The sequence below is a fragment of the Sus scrofa genome, chromosome 10 (genome assembly GCF_054392235.1).
Source record: "Sus scrofa isolate SSC_HxYL_T2T_F1_AM1 chromosome 10, Sscrofa_HxYL_maternal_Yorkshire_Landrace_v2.0, whole genome shotgun sequence".
Taxonomy (NCBI): domain Eukaryota; kingdom Metazoa; phylum Chordata; class Mammalia; order Artiodactyla; family Suidae; genus Sus; species Sus scrofa.
Window position 1 is genome coordinate 21,061,691 of NC_139392.1, and position 19,355 is coordinate 21,081,045.

A 19,355-nucleotide genomic window follows, 5' to 3' on the forward strand; every position below is an offset into this window, starting at 1 on the left:
TCTGTGAACCTCCTTCGCCTCCCCAAGCAAACTGCTGTGCCTCTGATACCCCTCAAATATTTTATTTTTCTTTTCTGGCTTCCCTGTGGCATATGGAGCTCCTGGGCCAGGGATCAGATCTGAGCTGTAGGCTCAACCTGAGCTGCAGCTGCGGCAACACCAGATCCTTAATCCACTGTGCCGGGCCGGGAATCGAACCTGTGTCCCAGCGCTCCCAAGACGCCACCAATCCCGTGGCGCCACAGCAGCAACACTCCCCTCAAATATTAGTTTAAGTATTTAGTACCCTGCTGCGTGTGAGGGTTGTGAGTGCAGGGTTGTGAATGTCTTCTTCATCCTGTCTGGACCGGAAGGCGGGTTACAAAGCTCCCAGCACAGGGTTAGTTTTCAGGACAGCTTCGTCCCTGGGAGCCTGATCTGTAGCTGGGTCATCCTTGCATGGGACACACAGAAAAGTCTTCTCTGCAGAGAAACAGCTCTTTGAGCCCACAAACAGCCCTCTTGCCCTCACTTCTGTTTTCTCAACATCTCCCATCCTGCCTACAGACAGGGGTTCCAATTCCATCTTGATACCGGTTTCATTCCTCAAAACTTCTTTTCCTTTTTCGCCATCCCTCTGAATATGCCTCCCTCAAGCTGAGGAGAAAATTCCAGATACGATCAGACCAACCCTATGATCTTTCTCATGTTCTCTTCTCTAATTCTCTTCATGCAGCCCCAGACTGCAGGAGGTCATAGTAGGTTTAGGGGGACTATATCATACTCTTAAACTTTACCCAATTTTGCTGTTTTCTAAAATCCTAAAACTCATCAGTTCTGTTGCTAAGCTGTTCTCTGTATTTCTGCACTTGAACTGTGGGGCGCAAATAGGAGATGTGAGACACAGTCTGGTTGAAGTTCACCTTTTTAGACTCAGGCATCATTGCGTCATTGAGACCTTCAAAGATCTTTTGAGCTCCTGATTCTATCATCTGCCACCCCCTATCCATAGCCCTTTGGGATGTGAAGAGCCTCATTCAAGGAACAGAATCAAAAGTGGAAGAGGACTGGGATGGGAACAGAGCTCTCCACAGGGACAATGGGCCATGAAGCATCACTTTTTCAGGAGGGCTATTCAACCATTTAGTGAGACGTCTGGTAAGGCCAGCATAGCACACATTTCTTGGCTCTTTTTCAATCAAATCTCTTTCTGAAATCTACTGCTATCTCTACATCTTTACCAAAGAGAGTCATGACTCTGCACACTCGCTGGCTCTTAGTGAACCCCGAGCAGCATCCTGGTGACTCCACCTTCCCTTCCGTTCCTATAGTAGCCAATTCTAGATTCTTCCTTTTTTTTTTTTAGGGCTGCACCCATGGCATATGGAAGTTACCGGCGAGGGGTTGAAATGGACCTGTAGCCTCTGCTCTAAGCCACAGCCACAACCATGCCAGATCCAAGCCACGTCTGCAACCTACACCATAGCTCACAGCAACGTTGGATCCTTAACCCACTGAGCGAGGCCATGGATTGAACCTGCGTCCTCATGGATGCTAGTCAGATTCGTTTCCGCTGCCGCAATGGGAGCTCCCCAATCCTAGATTCTTTCCCAAAACTTGCTAACAACAAACAAACCACCCACTGGGCTACAGATTGCAGATATTACTTAATTCATCTTTAAAAACAGGAACACTTGTCACGCTGCCTCTCCTGTTCCTTACAATTCTTTAAAGAACACAGTAGACTAGAAAGCTCATTTGGGGAGTTTCCTAGTGCTCAAGATATGATTTACCCAAGGCATCTGAAGGCCTTTCATGATCTTTTTTTACCTACCTGGGTTTCTTCCTTCTTACCTTCTGGTTTCCTTTTGTCACATTTTTGCCCCAACTAAGTCCTCTACTGGAAGCGACTCCTTCTTAGCCTCTGCTTATCCAAACCCTTTCCCTAACTTGGGCTGCCGTTCACAAGGTATCCCATCGATGGAGGCTTCCCTTCATCATCAGTGGTCTCTCCTTCCTCTGAGATTTGACCTGCTTGTGGTCCTTACTATTTATGCCAAGAAAATTCATTGTGCAGCAACTCCCATGGCCACTGCGGACACGGTAGACAACAGTCATCAAATGCTAAGGATTCTAAGTGTACTTTTTAGAGGTGTAGGTTATGAGAAGAAGGGAATCCAGAAATTTGCTACCTCGTACATATACAGAGAGCACACCTTACTGTCCTGTGATACTGGTTCTGAGTTTTGATTACCATCTAATGGGGTCGAGGAATCTGTGCTGACCTCACCACAAGCCAGCCGAGACATTACCAAAATTGTTGGCCTGGAGTCAGGAAGGCAGCCCGAGACCATGTAAGAGAATGAAGCTCACCGGTTCATGGAGAGGTCAAAGCCTGGACTGGGATCATTAATACCAGGCTCGGATCAATAGGGAAGCAATCACACAGTACCACTCAATCCACAGGTCAAAGGATACTCCAATGTGCCTTCAGTTCTTCAATTTTTTTCAGGGATTCTTGCACTTCCTTCCATACTTGTTCATCACCGGTCAGCATGTCAGCATCCTGCTCAGGCCAAAGGAAAAGAACAGCAGAGAAAAATGCCTCAATTAAAAAATGGGCAAAGGATCTGAAGAGACATTTCTCCAAAGAAGATATACAAACAGCCAATAAGTGCATGAAAAGATGCTAACATTATTAGCCATCAAGGAAATACAAAATCAAGGAGTTCCCTTGTGGTGCAGCAGAGACGAATAGCATCCATGAGGATGTGGGTATCAATTCCTGATCAGTGGGTTAAGGACCCAGTGTTGCTGTGAGCTGTGGTGCAGGCTGCAGATGCAGCTCGGATCCCAAGTTGCTGTGGTAGATACAGCTCCGATTCAACCCCTAGCCTGGGAACTTGCAGACTACATGGTGGGTTCAGCCTTAAAAAGCAAAAAAAAAAAAAGGAAATACAACTCAAAACCAAAGGAGATAACACTTCACACCTAATAGGATGACTATAATCAAAAAGGCAGATAGTAACCCATGCTGGTAAGGTTGTGGAGAAATTGGAACCCTCAGCCATTACTGGGAGGAATGTAAAATGGCACAGCCGCTTTGGAAAACAGACTGGCAGATCCTCTAAAAATTCAATGTAGAATTATTCATAACCATTCTACTCCTCAGGTATATTTGCAACAGAAATGAAAATACATGTTCACACAATAACTTATGCATAAATGTTCACAGCAGCATTAATCAGAGCAGCAAGTAAAGTGGACACCACCCAAATGTCCATCAACTGACGAATGGATAAACACAATGTGGCACAGGCACACAACGGGATGCCAGCTGACAATGAGAAGAAATGAGGTGTGAATACTTGCTACAGCATGGATGAACCTTAACACGCCATGGTAAGTGAAAGTAGCTATACACAAATATTGTATGATTCTACCAATATGAAATGTTCACAACAGATCAATCCATAGAGATAGGCAAACAGATTAGTAAATGGCTAGGGCAGGGGTGGTGGGTGGGGAGGACTGGGGAGTGATGGCTACTGAGTTTTGGTGGGATGATGAACATGTTCTGAACTCAATCACAGGAGTTCCCATCATCGTGGCTCAGTGGTTAACGAATCCGACTAGGAACCATGAGGTTGCGGGTTCGATCCCTGGCCTTGCTCAGCGGGTTAAGGATCCGGCGTTGCCGTGAGCTGCAGTGTAGGTTGCAGATGTGGCTCGGATCCCGCATGGCTGTAGCTCTGGCATAGGCCAGTGGGTACAGTTCCAATTTGACCCCTAGCCTGGGAACCTCCATATGCCGCGGGAGCGGCCCAAGAAATGGCAAAAAGACAAAAAAATAAAATAAAATCACTCACAGTGATGGTTACACAACTGTGAGTATACCAAAAGCTGCTAAGTTATACACTTTAACAGACTGAATTATATCATGTGAATTATATCTCAATAAAGCATGCATATAAAAATGCGCTTATTATTATATAGGCATGCATAGGAATATATCATGCATACATATATAATTATGCATGTATATTATGCATAATATATACACTTATGCATATATTATATAATCTGGAGAACAGAGGAAAGAGAATCATTTATCAGGAGATCTACAGATAACACTAATCCAATGGAGTTATCAACCAAAACAGGTGAACAATGAATACAGTTACACCATATGAACCATTCTGACTCCTGCGAAAACAAACAAAAATAGTTTAAGGAGCAATTCAAAATGAAAGCAGGAGTTACCATTGATTAACTGCCTGTCCCCTCTCTAGTCCTCTATTTTATCTTGTACTTCTGCATTTCAAGAACTCAAGAGGCGCATGTAGCTGTGGCTGTCATATCGGGCAGCACAGATACGGAAAAGTTCTATCACAAAGTTCTACTGGACAGCACTGCTTTAAAGAGGCTAATCAAAGGGTAAGAAATTCTCATCAGACTTTATTCAAAAGCCAGGTGTTCAGAGTTCCCATTGTGGCTCAGTGGTAATGAACCCGACTAGGATCCATGGTGATGGAGGTTTGATCCCTGGCCTGGCTCAGTGGGTTAAGGATCCGGCACTGCTGTGAGCTGTGGTGTAAGTCACAGATGAGGCTCAGATCCTGTGTTGCTGTGGTGTAGGCCGGTGGCTACAGCTCCAATTCGACCCCTAGCCTGGGAATTTCCATATGCCGCACATGCAGCCTTTAAAAATAAAAAATAAAAAAAAAACCCTCAAAACAGGTGTTCAATATCTGTTAGTCCTCAGTGGATGCCAGGGAGAACCATTCTAGGAAGTTACATCTAATCATGGCCACGGGGGGGGGGGGGGCGGGTGACGATCAAGGCAAAGGAGGGAGACTTTTTCTAACTACAGTCTCTCCCTGGAGATTCTTCTGTGCCCTAGGGGGAGGTTTACAGAATGACCCCTGTGAGAACCACTGGCACAGCAGATAAGCCCTTGTCCCTCAGGGGTGCCAGGGCAGGGGGAGAAAATGAGCGCCACTGAGAACCACAGAAAAGAGATCCCAAGAAGAGTTTGTGGCAGTGGGCGGGGTGAGGATGTGTGAGTGTGAGTGTGTCTGGGTAACAGGGCTTTATGAGTTTCTAAGCACATGTTTTGTACATATGCATAAGACACCGGAAGTGGATCCTGCCACTTTTAGGAAATTTCTTTTTTTCTGCCTTTTTTTTAGGGCCACACGTGCAACCTATAGAGTTTCCCAGGCTAGGGGTCTAATTGGAGATACAGCTGCCGGCCTACCCCACAGCCACAGCAACGCTGGATCCAAACTGCACGTCTGCAACCTACACCACAGCTCACGGCAACGCAGCATCCTTAACCCACAGAGCGAGGCCAGGGATCGAACCTGAAAACTCATGGTTCCTAGTCAGATTTGTTTCTGCTGCACCACGACAGCAACTCCAGGAAATAAGAATCTAGCTTTCTGTATGTAGAAGGAAATAAAAATCAATTGCTTTTTAAAAGGTAAACACCAACATCTCCCTCCAAACACCTGTTCGAAGTCCATCTTCATCTCCTGAAGCCTCAGTTCCACCAATCACTTCAAAGTCTTTAGTAACTGCCTAGTGTGTGCTTCCCAGGTAAAGCCCATCTAGTTCTATTTTTCTTTTCCTTTTTTTTTTTTTTTTGGCTGCACCTGCAACTTATGGACGTTCCTGAACCAGTGGTCAAACCTGTGCCACATCAGTACCCAAGCCGCTGCAGGGGCAAGATGGATCCTTAACCTGCTGTACCACAAGAGAACTCCTAAAGCCCACCTATTAAATCTCAACAAACATGCCCTTCTTGATCAATTTTCCTCTCCAACCTTAGGCTCAACATCTTGCTTGTTAGACTCTATGGTAGGCAGAATAATGGATCCCCACAGATGTCCACGTCCCGAGCCCCAGAACCTGTGGAATCTGTTAGGTTACACGGCAAAGGGGAATTAAGACGTAAGCAGGACTGAGATTGTGGGTCAGCTGACCGTAAAGTAAGGAGAGTGCCCTGGACTAGCCAGGCCGGCCCACTGGAATCACAATGGAAGGAGGCAGAAGAGAAGCTCAGAGCAGCGAGTGAGGACTTAAACTGCCTTCGTTGGCTTCAAAGAAGGAGGGAGGAGCCCACAGACCAAGGAACGGAGGCAGCCCCCAGAAGCCGGAAAAGGCAGGGAAACGGATTCTCCCCCAGAGCCTCCAGAAAGAACCTAGCCCTGCCAAGAGCTTGATTGTGGCCCAGGGAGACCTGGATCAGGGCTCTGACCTACAAAACCGTAATAATGAATTTGTGTTAAATCACTAATTTGCTGATGATCTGTTACAGCAGCCACAGGAAACCAATACAGTCCCTAACACACTACTATCCTTTTGGCCACGGGAACGTGGCCCAGGCCCCTTCTGGCACCTGGTTAATGAATGTGATCACTCATCTGCTCAGTTAACATCGACTGATGCCTACCTGGCATGGTTCTGGGTACTGAGGAGAGAGCGGTAAAGACAGCAGACAATCGCTGTGTTGATACTGAGACGCTGGAGGAGCCTGAGATGACAGAACACACAACAGTCGGAGCAAAGAACCACTGGGAGTTGAGAGTGATCGAGAAGGCCCTGCCAAGAGGATGGCATGAGTGAAGGAAGAGGTGAAAGAGCAGGGGATAAGCATTCTAGGGAGAGGGAACAGTAAATCCTGCAGTGCAGAGGCAGGAGCATGCCTGAATGTTCCAGGAGCAGCAAGGGAGCTGGTGTGGACAGAGTTCTGGGCTGTAGGTTGTGTGTGTGTCATGTCTTCCCCATTTCGGAGCTGTTTACATCAAGGTCTTAATGGTTTTCGATCTTGCTTCTCCCCAATACCTAGCATAGAACGATGTCGGTAACAAATGCTCAGTTACACATCTGGAGAATGGATCTGCAAGAAGAAAATTAACATTTATTTGATAATGACGTTAGCTGTGCTCACCATCCTTGGAAAGCATCCCTGCTTACAATTTACAGAGCACAAGATAGTCCTAAAGCTTAAGTAACTGCGACCCATGTCGTTTTGCCCCTAAATGCCAGAGCTAAGAGCCAAGTCTGTCTGGCTTCAGAACCATGCTTTCCCCACTATCTTTGTGTTTCATTGGACTTTGTTTTGCTCCTAGGCTTGCTTAAGGGGTGAAACGCATTCGGGTGAGACAGTGAGCTCACCATATATTCAACTACCATCTTCCTAGTCTTGGCAGCTGGAGAAGGGCAATCAAATCCTTCAATATGGAAGCCACGGTGGAACGCGTATCTGTCCACCAAGCAGAGCGAGACCACGGCCCGAGATAGAACAGTTTCGTCTGGGAACTAGATTCACAACTAAATCCCCCCCATAATCTGATTAGCTGCTCTCTAAATAAAGCCTCAGGCTCAACCCACTTACCAGAAGAGAGGCAAGCTTTGAAACTGTTTCCAAACATTCAGAAAACAATAGCTCTTGGGAACACTTCATATTGGAGTTGGACAAAGCTGCAATCACCAACGGTACCCATCCACTCTCCCGTCACCACCCTCACTGCCACCCCCTGAGCCTCCCGATCCACTCGAGCCCCTCTCCCCAAACTACCCCTACAAGGTGACTGGCCCCCTACCCCCACACCAAGCGTAGGAAGAGACCCTTCAGAGGGGTGTGTGTGCGTGTGTGTGTGTGGGTGGGTGGGTGTGTGTGATATACACAGAGGAGCATAACTTAAATCTTCAACTTTTTCAATGTGGACATATGAGTAAATTATTATGCTCTTTTTTCACAGTCCCTGAGGCATGAAATTAGTACATTTCATTATTTCTTATCCAAACATATCAAAGATACCTGTGATCATTTAGGACAAAGTTATTTAGGGAAAAAAGTTCCTTTTTGAATTCAATTTCTGCTATAATAGGTAAAAGGGGCTTGAAGAGTTCCCATTGTGGCGCAGCGGAAACCAGTCTGACTAGAGTCCATGAGGACGCAGGTTCGATCCCTGGCCTTGCTCAGTGGGTTAATAAGGAGCCGGCGTTACGGTGAGCTGCGGTGTAGGTTGCAGATGCAGCTCAGCTCCCACGTTGCTGTGGCTGTAGTGTAGGCTGGCAGCTGCATCTCTGATTGGACCCCTAGCCTGGGAACCTCCAGATGCCACAGGTGCAGCCCTAAAAATCGGGAAAAAAAAAAAAAAAAAGGAAATCTGTTTCCTCACTAGGCTCAGAACACCTTGCGGGACCACAACCTAATCCTATCTACTCCCAGGGCTGGCACAGTATGTTATTCATTCAGTAAACGTTTGGTAACAGAGTAAATGAATGCAGAGAGGAGTGATCTTCTAGAATCTATAGTCCAGTCTTGTATGAATAAAATGCCTTAATTCCACAACAGTCACAATGACAATCTCACCCAAGGAAAAAGAAGAGTGTTCTTTTCACTCCATGCTTTCACCCCAAGTCCTACCTTGACTTGTCTCTAATATTGCACTATGGTAATTATGTTGGAAAATGATGTGTTCTCACTGTAAATGTTGGTATTTACCAAATGCTCAGATATCGGTCCAGAACCTAAGTGTGATTTCTACCGCCAGCATAAGAAATCCCACACTTAAAGGGGAAAAAAAAAAAAAAAAGTTCCTGCTGTGGCTCAGTGGGTTAAGGACCTGATGAATATCCATGAGGTTGTGAGATCAATCCTTGGCCTTGCTCAGTGGATTAAGGATCTGGTGTTGCCGTGAGCTGTAGTGTAGGTCACTGATGCAGCTCGAATCTGGCGTTGCTGTGGCTGTGGTGTAGGTCACAGATGTGGTTCGGATTCAACCCCTAGCCAGGGGTCATATGCCCAAGGTGTGGCCCTAAAAAGAAAAAAAAAGAACCCCAACACTAGCCGAGGACCTGTACTCTCGGACAACAGTATCGAGCCCATCCAGGAGTGAGCTCTGTGGACTTTCCTGGCTTCTACCTCCACCATCAGCCTGAGCCTCCTGTCACTCAAGTCAGCAGAGAGGTCCCTGCACCATCTACCCATGGCTGGAACCCTGAGGCCATCTAAGTGCCCCCAGACATAGCCACTAAATCAATACCCTAAAGTTATTCCCTTAAAAGCAAAAAAAAAAAAAAAAAAAAAAAAAAAAAAGGTACCAGAAGAGATGAGAGAATGCACTACATAAAATCCACACCAAGACATTCAAGTGGCCCACTGTTCCCTCTGGGTTTCAGAAGCGTCCCTGCCAGCTGGTTACTGTTACAAGTCCTGAGTGTCTTCCATAGGGCAAGGCTGGAATCCAGCAAGACCAGCTGAGCACACCCTTGTTAAAACATGACCAATGGGTCTATCAGTCTCAAGCATCAGATGCAGCCATCCAGACCGACTCTGCCTCTGGACCACCTGAACAGGTGCGTTCGCTTGGCTTACAAGTGTTTGATGTTGAAACTCTCGACTAGATTAATTTCACATTAAGAGGAAAGAGAGAAAGGCAATCTGCTTTCCAGTACTTCCTGGTATCCGAGCCTCATGCAAACCAGAATTAGATTGGATCAGAGAGAGATGAGGCTAGGTGGGAAATAAAATTTCTCATACACTTACAAACTTTTCTTGCGATTCAATAATTTGAGGGTCTTGCAAGAAGAAGTTCTTTTGTGTTTTGTTTCTCAAGCAAAATGAGGTTCAAATACAGTGTCTGCACTCAAGAGAGATTGAGAAGTCCCGCTTCAAAATTAGGAAGGAAACCAAATTTAATTTGCAGGGCTTTCAATTGAGGTGCTCCGGTTCTCAGATACTAAACTGGGTCTAATATTAACATCCAACACCATTCAAAACCTTCATGATTCACAGGAGACATCTCTGCTGGAACCAATTTCCACCTCCTTCGGAAAAAAACTGAAAACATTTCAGATTTAACTGGAGGGGAAAAGTGGCTCTTTCATCAAGTGGAAAAATAGTGGTTAAAAATAGAGCTTTCATGATTATCCCATCAACCACAGACCAGTCAATGGGGCATCATGGCCTAGGGAAGAGGAAAAAAGAGGTTCCCAACCTGAAGCACGTTCAGCTGGCGGAAGGCTCGAATGAGCAATTAACAAGCAACAGAACCCGAGAATGGAGTTTCCGCTGGGGTGCAGCAGAGAGGAACCTGATGAATATCCATGAGGTCGCAGGTTCGATCCCTGGCCTGGCTCAATGGTTAAGGACCTGGCATTGCCATGAACTTTGGTGTAGGTTACAGACGTGGGTCAAATCTGGTGTTGCTGTGGTGTAGGCGGGTAGCTGTAGCTCTGACTCGAACCCTAGCCTGGGAACCTCCATGTGCCTCGGGTGCACCTTAAAATTAAAAAAAAAAAAAAAAACCACACAGTAATTAGAACTTAGAGAAAGGAACAGTGGATTTAGTTATAAAGAGAATCTCTGTTCCGCAGCTGTGTCACGTGGCAAGATCTGTAACCTCCCGAAGCTAAGATTTTCAATGGTAATAACCCTCTGAGTGGATGCCCTTTCTAACCCCGACCTTGACACCCTCCAGCAGCCCGCATATCACCAATGGCACAGCGGTTTGAGTTTTCAGTTCCCATCCCTGAGGCCAGGGGTCTGACTGGGGTTTGTTTTGCTGGGTGGGAGGAAGGAAAACAGTCTTACCCGAACGGAGTCGGGGCATTGACTCGCCATGTAATCCATAACCACGCTGCCACGCCCCGATCTCTGCATCTTTCACCCCCTCTGTCACCCCTTCCTAAGCTTAGTCATCCAGACAAATGCCTCTCAGGCACTAAGAACATCTGACCTCCAGGGACGCGATCCTCTGGGTGCACCTTCCTCTGGCGGGGGTGGTAGGGGGTGAGGTGGTCCCATGGTAACTATAGCAACAGGTCCCACCCAGATGCAGGTGAAAAGGTGCTATTCCCAGTCCATAGCCTGGGAAATAAAATCACCTGGCAAAAGTTCTGTCTTCCATCTCCTTCAGAAAAAGGGGAGATCTCAGCACCTGCAGGGCTGGGCACAAGCTGGATCCAGCAGGGCTCTAAGCTCTGGGTCCCCCAGGAGCCCAAAGCTCTAGCCTCTGGCCCCTCGCACCCCCAGAGCTGGCTGATCGCAGAATAGATGTTTTCTTCTCTGGCTGGCAAGCCTTCTCCGGCCCTTCCTCAGATCCAGGTGAGGACCATCTGGTCCACCAGGAGCATCAAGCCAACAAGGGCTCATGTTCATGCAGCAACCGAGGCCTCCAGCAGCGCGGTTCCACTACCTGCTGTGGGACTTTCTGTTCCCATGGCAGCTGCCAGCACCTGCCCACGCTTATTCAGCTGTACCCCTCAGGACTCCATGGCAACTCGGATTTCCACAGGCTGGGGAACCAACTGCGGGGTCAAGGTTAAATGTCCAGGAACACAGAACTGCCAGAAGGAAGGTGAGTGTCCCCTTCATGGCTTCAGAAACATGGCCAAAGCCTTGAGTGTGGAAAGCTGGAACACTGAGAACCATCAGAGGCTTTTACCAGCTACAACCTCCACACCTCCACCCTCTGTGTTGGACCTTTTGTCCCAGGGACTAAAACCCCTTCTCAGAGACCTAAGCTCATTTGCTTATAAAAAATCAGGTCAATTTCCAGGAAATAAAAAACAGCTCCGGAGTCCTTACTGTGGTGAAGTCTCAATGAACCCGACTTGTATCTATGAGGATGCAGATTGGATCCTTGGCCTCACTCAGTGGGTTAAGGATCTGGCATTGCCATGAACTGTGGTGTAGGTTGCAGACGTGGCTCAGATCCCGTGTGGTGTGGCTGTGGTGTAGGCTGACATCTGTAGCTCCGATTCGACCCCTAGCCTGGGAACTTCCATATGCTACAGGTGCGGCCCTAGAAAGCAAAAAAAAAAAAAAGCCAGCTGGCATCCATATTTGGGGGAATTTGAAGGCCTACCTTGTCAGTGGTACTGGCTGGAAATCTGCCCTTAACGCAACACTGTGGAAAACTAGCATGACTGGCTGATATACAAAGGCAGTTAAAGGCTACGTGAAGATACTGAGAAAGCAGACACTTCCTAGCACCCAACTCCTGAAACTGACAGCACTAACGGCCTGAACCCAGCCTAAAACCAGACTGGGGACTTAAACCCATGTTTTTTTGTATGTTCGTTTGTTTTAAACCCACGGTTTTAAATTCGAGTTACCTATATCTGGACTCACTGGGGTTCAGGTTCTTCAAGGCTCCGCGCAGAAGGAATTCAGTAAGAGACAAAGTGACAGGCAAGAAACAGACTTATTAGGATACGACGCTTGTAAGAGCTACAAGCAGGCAGGCACAGAAGTTCTCTCTGCCCGAGGATGGAGGACCCGTGGACCACAATTTTATCAGCCCAGGGGCGTGGGGATTGGAAAAACCCGCCTCTTCCTTTCTGGGAGTAGTAGCTCCTCCTTGGTATCCTGTAAGGTGTGTATTCAAATCAGCTGAAGGGTGGTCCTCAAACTCAGGCCCTTGGTCTGAAAATGAATGAAGCACTCATCCCATCTCCCCACCAACGACCTGAGGCAATTCTCTCACTTTCACTAGTCAAGCCAGGCTGCCCTGTTCCGATGGCTTTCTTGAACTTACAGTGGGCTCCCAACACCCCCAGGTTTCCCTCTTTCTCTATAATCCCCAACGGGGACCACAATCACCTGTGCCTACTCCATCCCTCTCACTCCCAAACTAGACAGCTATCCTCCTGAGAATTCATACGAAGCAGAAGGCTACTGACTCTGCAGAAGCACATTTAAGCAGAATTTGCACAGAGACGGGCTTTGATGTTTAGTTTTTGGTTTGGGTTTTTTTTTTTTTCCCTTTTTAGGGCCACACCTGTGGTAAATGGAGGTTCCCAGACTAGGGGTCGAATCCCAGCTGCAGCTGCTGGCCTACACCACAGCCACAGCCACGCTGGATCCTTAACCCACTGAGCGGGGCCAGGGACCGAACCTGTGTCCTCATGGCTACTAGTCATATTTGTTTCTGCTGCGCCATGATGGGAACTCCCGGATGGTTTTGAGAAGCTGTAAACTCACAAAACCATCTGGAGCTGGAGCTGTAGTCGCAGCTCCCCGCAGCGTCCTGCCAACCTTGTTGTGGAAACGCCACGAGGTGGGAGGTTGGAGACTGGGGAAAATTGTCCGAATGGCACTTTCAGGGCAGACTTGGTTTTCATGGAGTCGCTAACCGCGGCCCTCACCTCCTCCTTTCTGCCACGCCTCCGCCTGTCTGGCCTTAGGATCGGCTGCTTTCACTTTCCACGAGAGGCACATGCTCGATGGCACAGCGCACGCACCACAACAGATTCAAGTTAGGTGTAGGGGGCACCGTGCTGAGATCGATGGTTAGCATCAGCCAGACGGGGCTCCTCCAGAGACCTTTGTAAACAGGATGAGCAGCAGCATGACGTGGTTCTGTGCTCCTGGGAGTGCATGGCAGGCAGCAGCACGAAATGGAAAAACAAGGCGGCTGCGGCCCCCATCCCAGCTCTGCTGCAGGCCAGCTGGGCGCCTGAGGCTCACGGGGCCTCCCGGCTCCGCGTCCCCAGGTGAGAACCTGATGAAGGTTACCATGGCAATGGAAGCGCATCCTTCCCCTCCATTAGTCACCTGTGGACGTGGTGGCTGCTGTGTGTGAAGAGAGACCTGAGATTCTGATGAGAGAGCCTTTGGAATTTGCGGTTGTGCCACCGATTACAGATGCCTTCATTCTAGGTTTTTTTCCCTTCATTCTCTTTTAAGCTGCTTTTTCTCACATATAAAATAACGCCGGGCAGAGCAGAGGGAGTATGCGGACGACTGAACAAAGATGAGACCCAGCCCAGTACCTGCCCTCTGCCAACCCAGGAACTTGACAATGATTATCTAATTCTCACGTCCCCCGTAGCACTTGAATGGATAATGATTTAGAGTGGGCAACATTCCAAACTCACACGAGAACACGGTGTTTGCTTATCTGCTAAAGCAAGCACGTCGGAGTATTTACTCCTCGATCTCAAACCAAGGGATTGTTTAACTGGGGTCCACACTAACAATGTCAGATAATAGTCCTGGATAGAAGTCTAGACAGGCTTTTGGTGGGGGAGAGTTTAATCATAAGGGTCACCATAGGAAATTCTTTTTTTTTTTTTTTGGTCTTTTTAGGGCCGCACCTGCAGCATATGGAGGTTCCCAGGCTAGGGGTCAAATCAGAGGTGTAGCCACCAGCCTATACCACAGCAACTCAGGATCCAAGCCGCGTCGGCAACCTACAACCACAGCTCATGGCAACGCCAGCTCCTTAACCCCCTGAGCAAGGCCAGGGATCGAACCTGCGTCCTCATGGATCCTAGTCAGATTCGTTTCCACTGAGCCACGACGGGAACTTTCCCAGGAAATCATATAAGGTGACATCAGAAGCTGTTCCTAAACACCAGTGAATGCAATTCCCATTAGCCTCCTGTACCCTTTCAGAGCTGGCGTGCACAGACTCACCAGTTCTTCCTAACGCCTTGCAAGGCAGCATTGAAATCTGCAGACCATGGGCCACGCAGGCAAAAATTTCCAGAGAAATATGTCCCTGTTTGAGGGGAAGAATTATCTGTATCATCTCAGCCATATTTTCGAAGAGACAGAGCCCAGAATTGCATCTGCCTCCCGAAGGAGAAGAGCCAGGGCTCCAACAGTTATTCTTCAACCATTCTGCCTGTGAATTAATCTGCTCAGAGCTCTGTTCCTGGAGGCGGGTGGGGCGGGGGTGGGGGAGGGGAGGGTGATTCCAGAGGGTGCCACTCATCAGCTGAGGGGGAGGGCTGGCGGGGAGACCACTCCTTCTAAAGTCTGGGAGGAGATGGGAGAGGAGGTGACCCATGGTTCAGCTTTTCTGGTTATTTCTGGCTGCCTTATGGCATATGGAGCTCCTGAACCAGGCATCAGATATGAGCCACAGGCTCCACCGAAGCCAAAGCTGCAGCAACACCAGATCCCTAATCCACTGTGCCAGGCTGGGGATCGAACCCTCATTCCAGTGGCTCCCAAGATGCTGCCAATCCTGTTGCACCACAGCAGGAACTCCGGGTCAGCTCTTTTTTGCCCCTCTTCATACCCACGAGAGATCCTGCACACAATCACCAGGACCCAGAGGCTCTTCCTGGCAGCTGTGCATCCGTGCAAGTGATGTGCTGGCCAAACGCATGGCGAGCCTTCTCTGGCGCCTCACCAGCACAACGCACACCTCTGCATTTTATATGCCGGGAAGCTCCAATCTGGCCCTCGGCCAGGGGACCTTTTCATAAACTCAAAGATAAAAGCACGGGCCCTGTTGGGTACCCCGCCCCACCTCCATCCCCTGTCCACCGTCTCATCAGCCAGGCAGGCATTACGTTCATGGAGCCTCCAGACAAAAGTCTGATGGAGCTTTGGAAGCATTTCCAGATGCCGGTCAGAAATGCCCCCATGGCCCAGGAAGAGAAAGACGTGCAGGAAGGGGCGTGGGGTGTCACGCTGGAAGTCCTAGGGAGAGCTGGAAACACACACTCGGGATATGCCTGCCTCTGGAGAGCCATGGGCATCTTCCGTGAGGACCTGGGGTGTTGGTGACGCCAAATCTCGGATCTGCCCCCAACAGGAGAGGTAGAGATATAATCTGTATATGAATGTCTGACAAGGTCTCTGTCAAAGTTGGGGTGTCCAAGATGGCCTGCTTCTCTCTTCTCATTCCCTTCGCTGCAGGAAATGCTGGGAGACCAGCCACAGAGGATTTATAAAATCACTGCCTCTGCATCAGCTTTTGCTTTCTTCTTGAGTCACAGTATAGACTCCCAGCTGTTTTCCCTTAACACGTCTGTTTTACTATTTATTTAATGTTCTACATTACCTGAAAGTACGATTCCAAGAGTAGTCAATGATCATCATCAATTAGACTGTGTGTGGAGGAGTTCCCATCATGGCGCAGTGGTTAACGAATCCGACTAGGAACCATGAGGTTGTGGGTTCGATCCCTGGCCTTGCTCAGTGGGTTAAGGAGCCGGTGTTGCCGTGAGCTGTGGTGTAGGTTGCAGATGTGGCTCGGATCCCGTGTTGCTGTGGCTGTGGTGTAGGCCAGCAGCTGCAGCTCTGATTCGACCCCTAGCCTGGGAACCTCCATGTGCCTCGAGTGGGGCTCTAAAAAGGAAAAAAAAAAAAAAAAAAAGAATATGTGTGGAATCCTTTTCTGGAAGTAAACAAAAAGGAAAATCCCTCTTGCTCTGTACAAGAGTAGACAGAACTCCATTCAGAGTGTTTAACATATGATAAGACCTGTTTCTCATCACCAGTGGGAGCTGAATTTTTAGGGATATGCCTATTTTTTATATATCAGAGACTTTGATTCAGTCCAGGAGGCTAGAGCGTGCCAACTTCCTCCCCCATCCCACCAAGAACTCACAAGGAGCAGATGCCTCAACGTGTATGCCGGCCCCAGGGAGGCGCTTTAAGGGATCCCAAGGTCTCTGACTTTGCTCTAAACCCAGAACTATGGCTCCTCCAGCTCTGGCTCTCTCCTCTGCTGTCGGGTCCGATGCAGTGGGCATATTTTTAGGATCACCTAGAGAGCTTTTTAAATACAGAAGCCCAGGTCTCTTGGAGGCAAAAGAGAGCAGAATGCCTCGGAGGCGAGCAGGTATCCGCACTAAGCCCCTCAGGTGATTCCACTGCACAGTCGGGGCCCAAGGGCCACACCTGGTCTTTGCTGCCTCAGTCAAGGCTGCTTTTTGTTTTTTTGATTTTTGGGGCTGCACCTGCGGCCTATGGAGGTTCCCAGGTTAGGGGTCAAATTAGAGCTACAGCTGCCGGCCTACACCACAGCCATAGCAACGCCAGAACCGAGCCACGTCTGCAACCTACACACACCTCACCAGAAAGTTGGATCCCACTGAGTGAGGTCAGGGATAAAGCCACGTCCTCATGGGTACTAGTCAGGTTTGTAACCACTGAGCCACGACGGGAACTCCAAGGCTTCTAATCTCTGCAGTCAGATTCACTTTTCTTGCAGCACTGTTAAGATTTGCTGCAAGTGGCTGCTTAATGGTTGAGGCTGCTTTTCCTGGTCTCCTCAAGCTACAGTTGCATCTCCCATGCTCCCTGCTTCTGCACAAATCAGTTTATTTATAAGAGACACAAAAAGTGACCCAGTCCAGGACACTACGACTGTTTTAAGCTCAACATACATCAGTATGTCCAAATGCACATGAGGGCAAGGCAGTGGGCCTATGGAGATATTGATAAGACGAGGCCTTAGCCTTGAGGGGCTTAGAGTCTAAAGGTGAAAGAGCCAGTAAACATAACATTTCTAAATACAGCGCGTGATAAGAGAGAGAAGCCGCCCTGGGGCTGTGAGCCCAGAGGCAGGGCCCTCTGCCCAAGAGGGTTTAGGGAATGTATGGCAGAGAAGACGAAGCCTGAGCTTGGTCTTGAAGGCTACAGGAGAGTTAGGCAGAGGAGGCGAGCAGGAGGGGAAGCCTGAGGAAAGAGAGGGGCCGGCACCGCTGGGCAGGGGGCTGACGGCCAGGGTGGGTGGCCCCCGCAGTCCGCTATTACCCTCCTGTGTCCGCAGGTATTTGCTGCTTGGTGGCTGCTCTTTCACAGCTCGTGGATTTATTAGGGGGCCTAGTTCAGGACACATCCACAGACCTGAAAACCTAAGGTTGGGTTAACAGGTGAATGGAGGGCATTCCCATCGTGGCTCAGCAGAAACGAACCCGATGAGTAACCACAAGGACATGGGTTCGATCCCTGGCCTCGCTCAGTGGGTTAAGGATCTGGGATTGCCATGAGCTGTGGTGCAGATCAAAGATGTGGCTTGGATCCCACATGGCTGTGGCTGTGGTATAGGCCGGCAGCTGCAGCTCCAGTTGGACCCCTAGCCTGGGAACCTCCACATGCTGCAGGGGTGGCCCTAAAAAGACAAAAGAATAAAAGGAATAAAAGGTGAATGGAGCAAAAGAGGAGAAAATAAAGGCTTAGAGATGAGGATGCAGAGCAGGGCAGGGCCAGATGGAAGGGGGGGTCCGATCCCGTGTGGGCCACGTGGAGACGGGGAAGGATCTGAAGAATAACCACTGTGTGGTCCAACATTCATGTGGAAAACACACTGACAGGTGGAGGGACTCGGGTGAGGGGCAGCTGGGTAGCTGCTCCAGCAGGTGCACAAAGAGATGCCTGAACCCAGATAAGGCCATGGCCTTAGGGACAGAGAGAGGGGAAGGGATCAGTTTAAGGGGGCTTGAAAAAGGGAGTGACTCAGGAGGAAATAGTCTGTGGAGGAAGATGATAGAATAACGGCCAAGCATCTGCCTTCAGTTACTGAATGCATGGAGAGGCTTCAGTGAGGTTAGGGATGAAGGAAGAAGGCATTCAGAAAGGCGAGTTCCAAAAATAGAGGTTAAAAAATTAAAAAAGGAGTTCCCGTCATGGCTCAGGGGTAATGAACCTGACTAGTATCCATGAGGATGTGGGTTCGACCCCTGGTCTTGCTCAGTGGGTTAAGGATCCGGCATTGCTGTGGCTGTGGAGTAGGCCGGCAGCTGTAGCTCCTACTTGATTCCTAGCCTGGGAACTTCCATAAGCCGCAGGTGTGGCCCTAAAAAAAATTTTTTTTAATGCAGTTTAACTACTGGAAAACTCTGAGTTTGTCTAATTCCTGATAATCACTTAAGTTTGCATTTGCTTTTCTTCTCATACAAGGGCATTCATTTGCCTTTCAGAAGAAAACCTGAGAATGATGATGCTAAAATAGCTGTTAAGCACTTTCCAACAGGGACTAGAGGACCCACCTCGTAGGCTGTTATCAGGACTAAATGAGAGAATGCGTGTAAAATGCTCTGCACAGCAACCAGAACTGCTCCACACACACACACACACACACACACACACACACACACACACACGCACGCACGTGCAAGGTATAGCATGACAGAAGCTGAGTCATGAGCAGACAGCACCAGGGCAGTCCCGGGAGAGGAGCAGTCACTTATCAGAGTGCAATAAGGAGGAACAAACCTGACTCCATATTGGATCTATTCTGCTGCCTGTTGGTGCTGGCTCTGTACCTTTTGTAAAACAACCTTGCCTATAGCCTGAAATACACAGGATGGACTCGTCCCAGGACTCTGACCTTTAAGAGTCCATTCATACAGAGAGAAAAAGTTGCAGAGCAGAGAATAACATTTGTTATTGGAGGTTTATAGGAATATTGTATACGTGGACATGCCTCTCCCTCACCTTGCCTTTTAAAGTGCTTTGCTGAAACCCTTCCACGAGTTGGGGGGAGCTTGGGAAGCATAAGCTGCCCATCTCCAGGCATGGCCCTGACAGGAACCCTTCTTTGCTCTCAACTCTGTTTTGTTTCGGTTTGTCTGGCCTCACTGTGTGTCTAGTACACGAAACTGTGTTA

At 48.6% G+C, this 19,355-nt stretch overlaps 1 protein-coding gene across 3 annotated transcripts in view; it reads right to left on the bottom strand.

The window, feature by feature from the left end:
- SMYD3 (SET and MYND domain containing 3) overlaps nucleotides 1-19,355 on the bottom strand; it is a 752,343-nt gene that overhangs the window by 136,663 nt on the left and 596,325 nt on the right. For all 3 annotated transcript variants that reach the window (NM_001160092.2, XM_084978701.1, XM_084978702.1), the window contains 1 exon segment: nucleotides 2,458-2,545. In NM_001160092.2, the coding sequence (NP_001153564.2) occupies nucleotides 2,458-2,545 (88 nt within the window).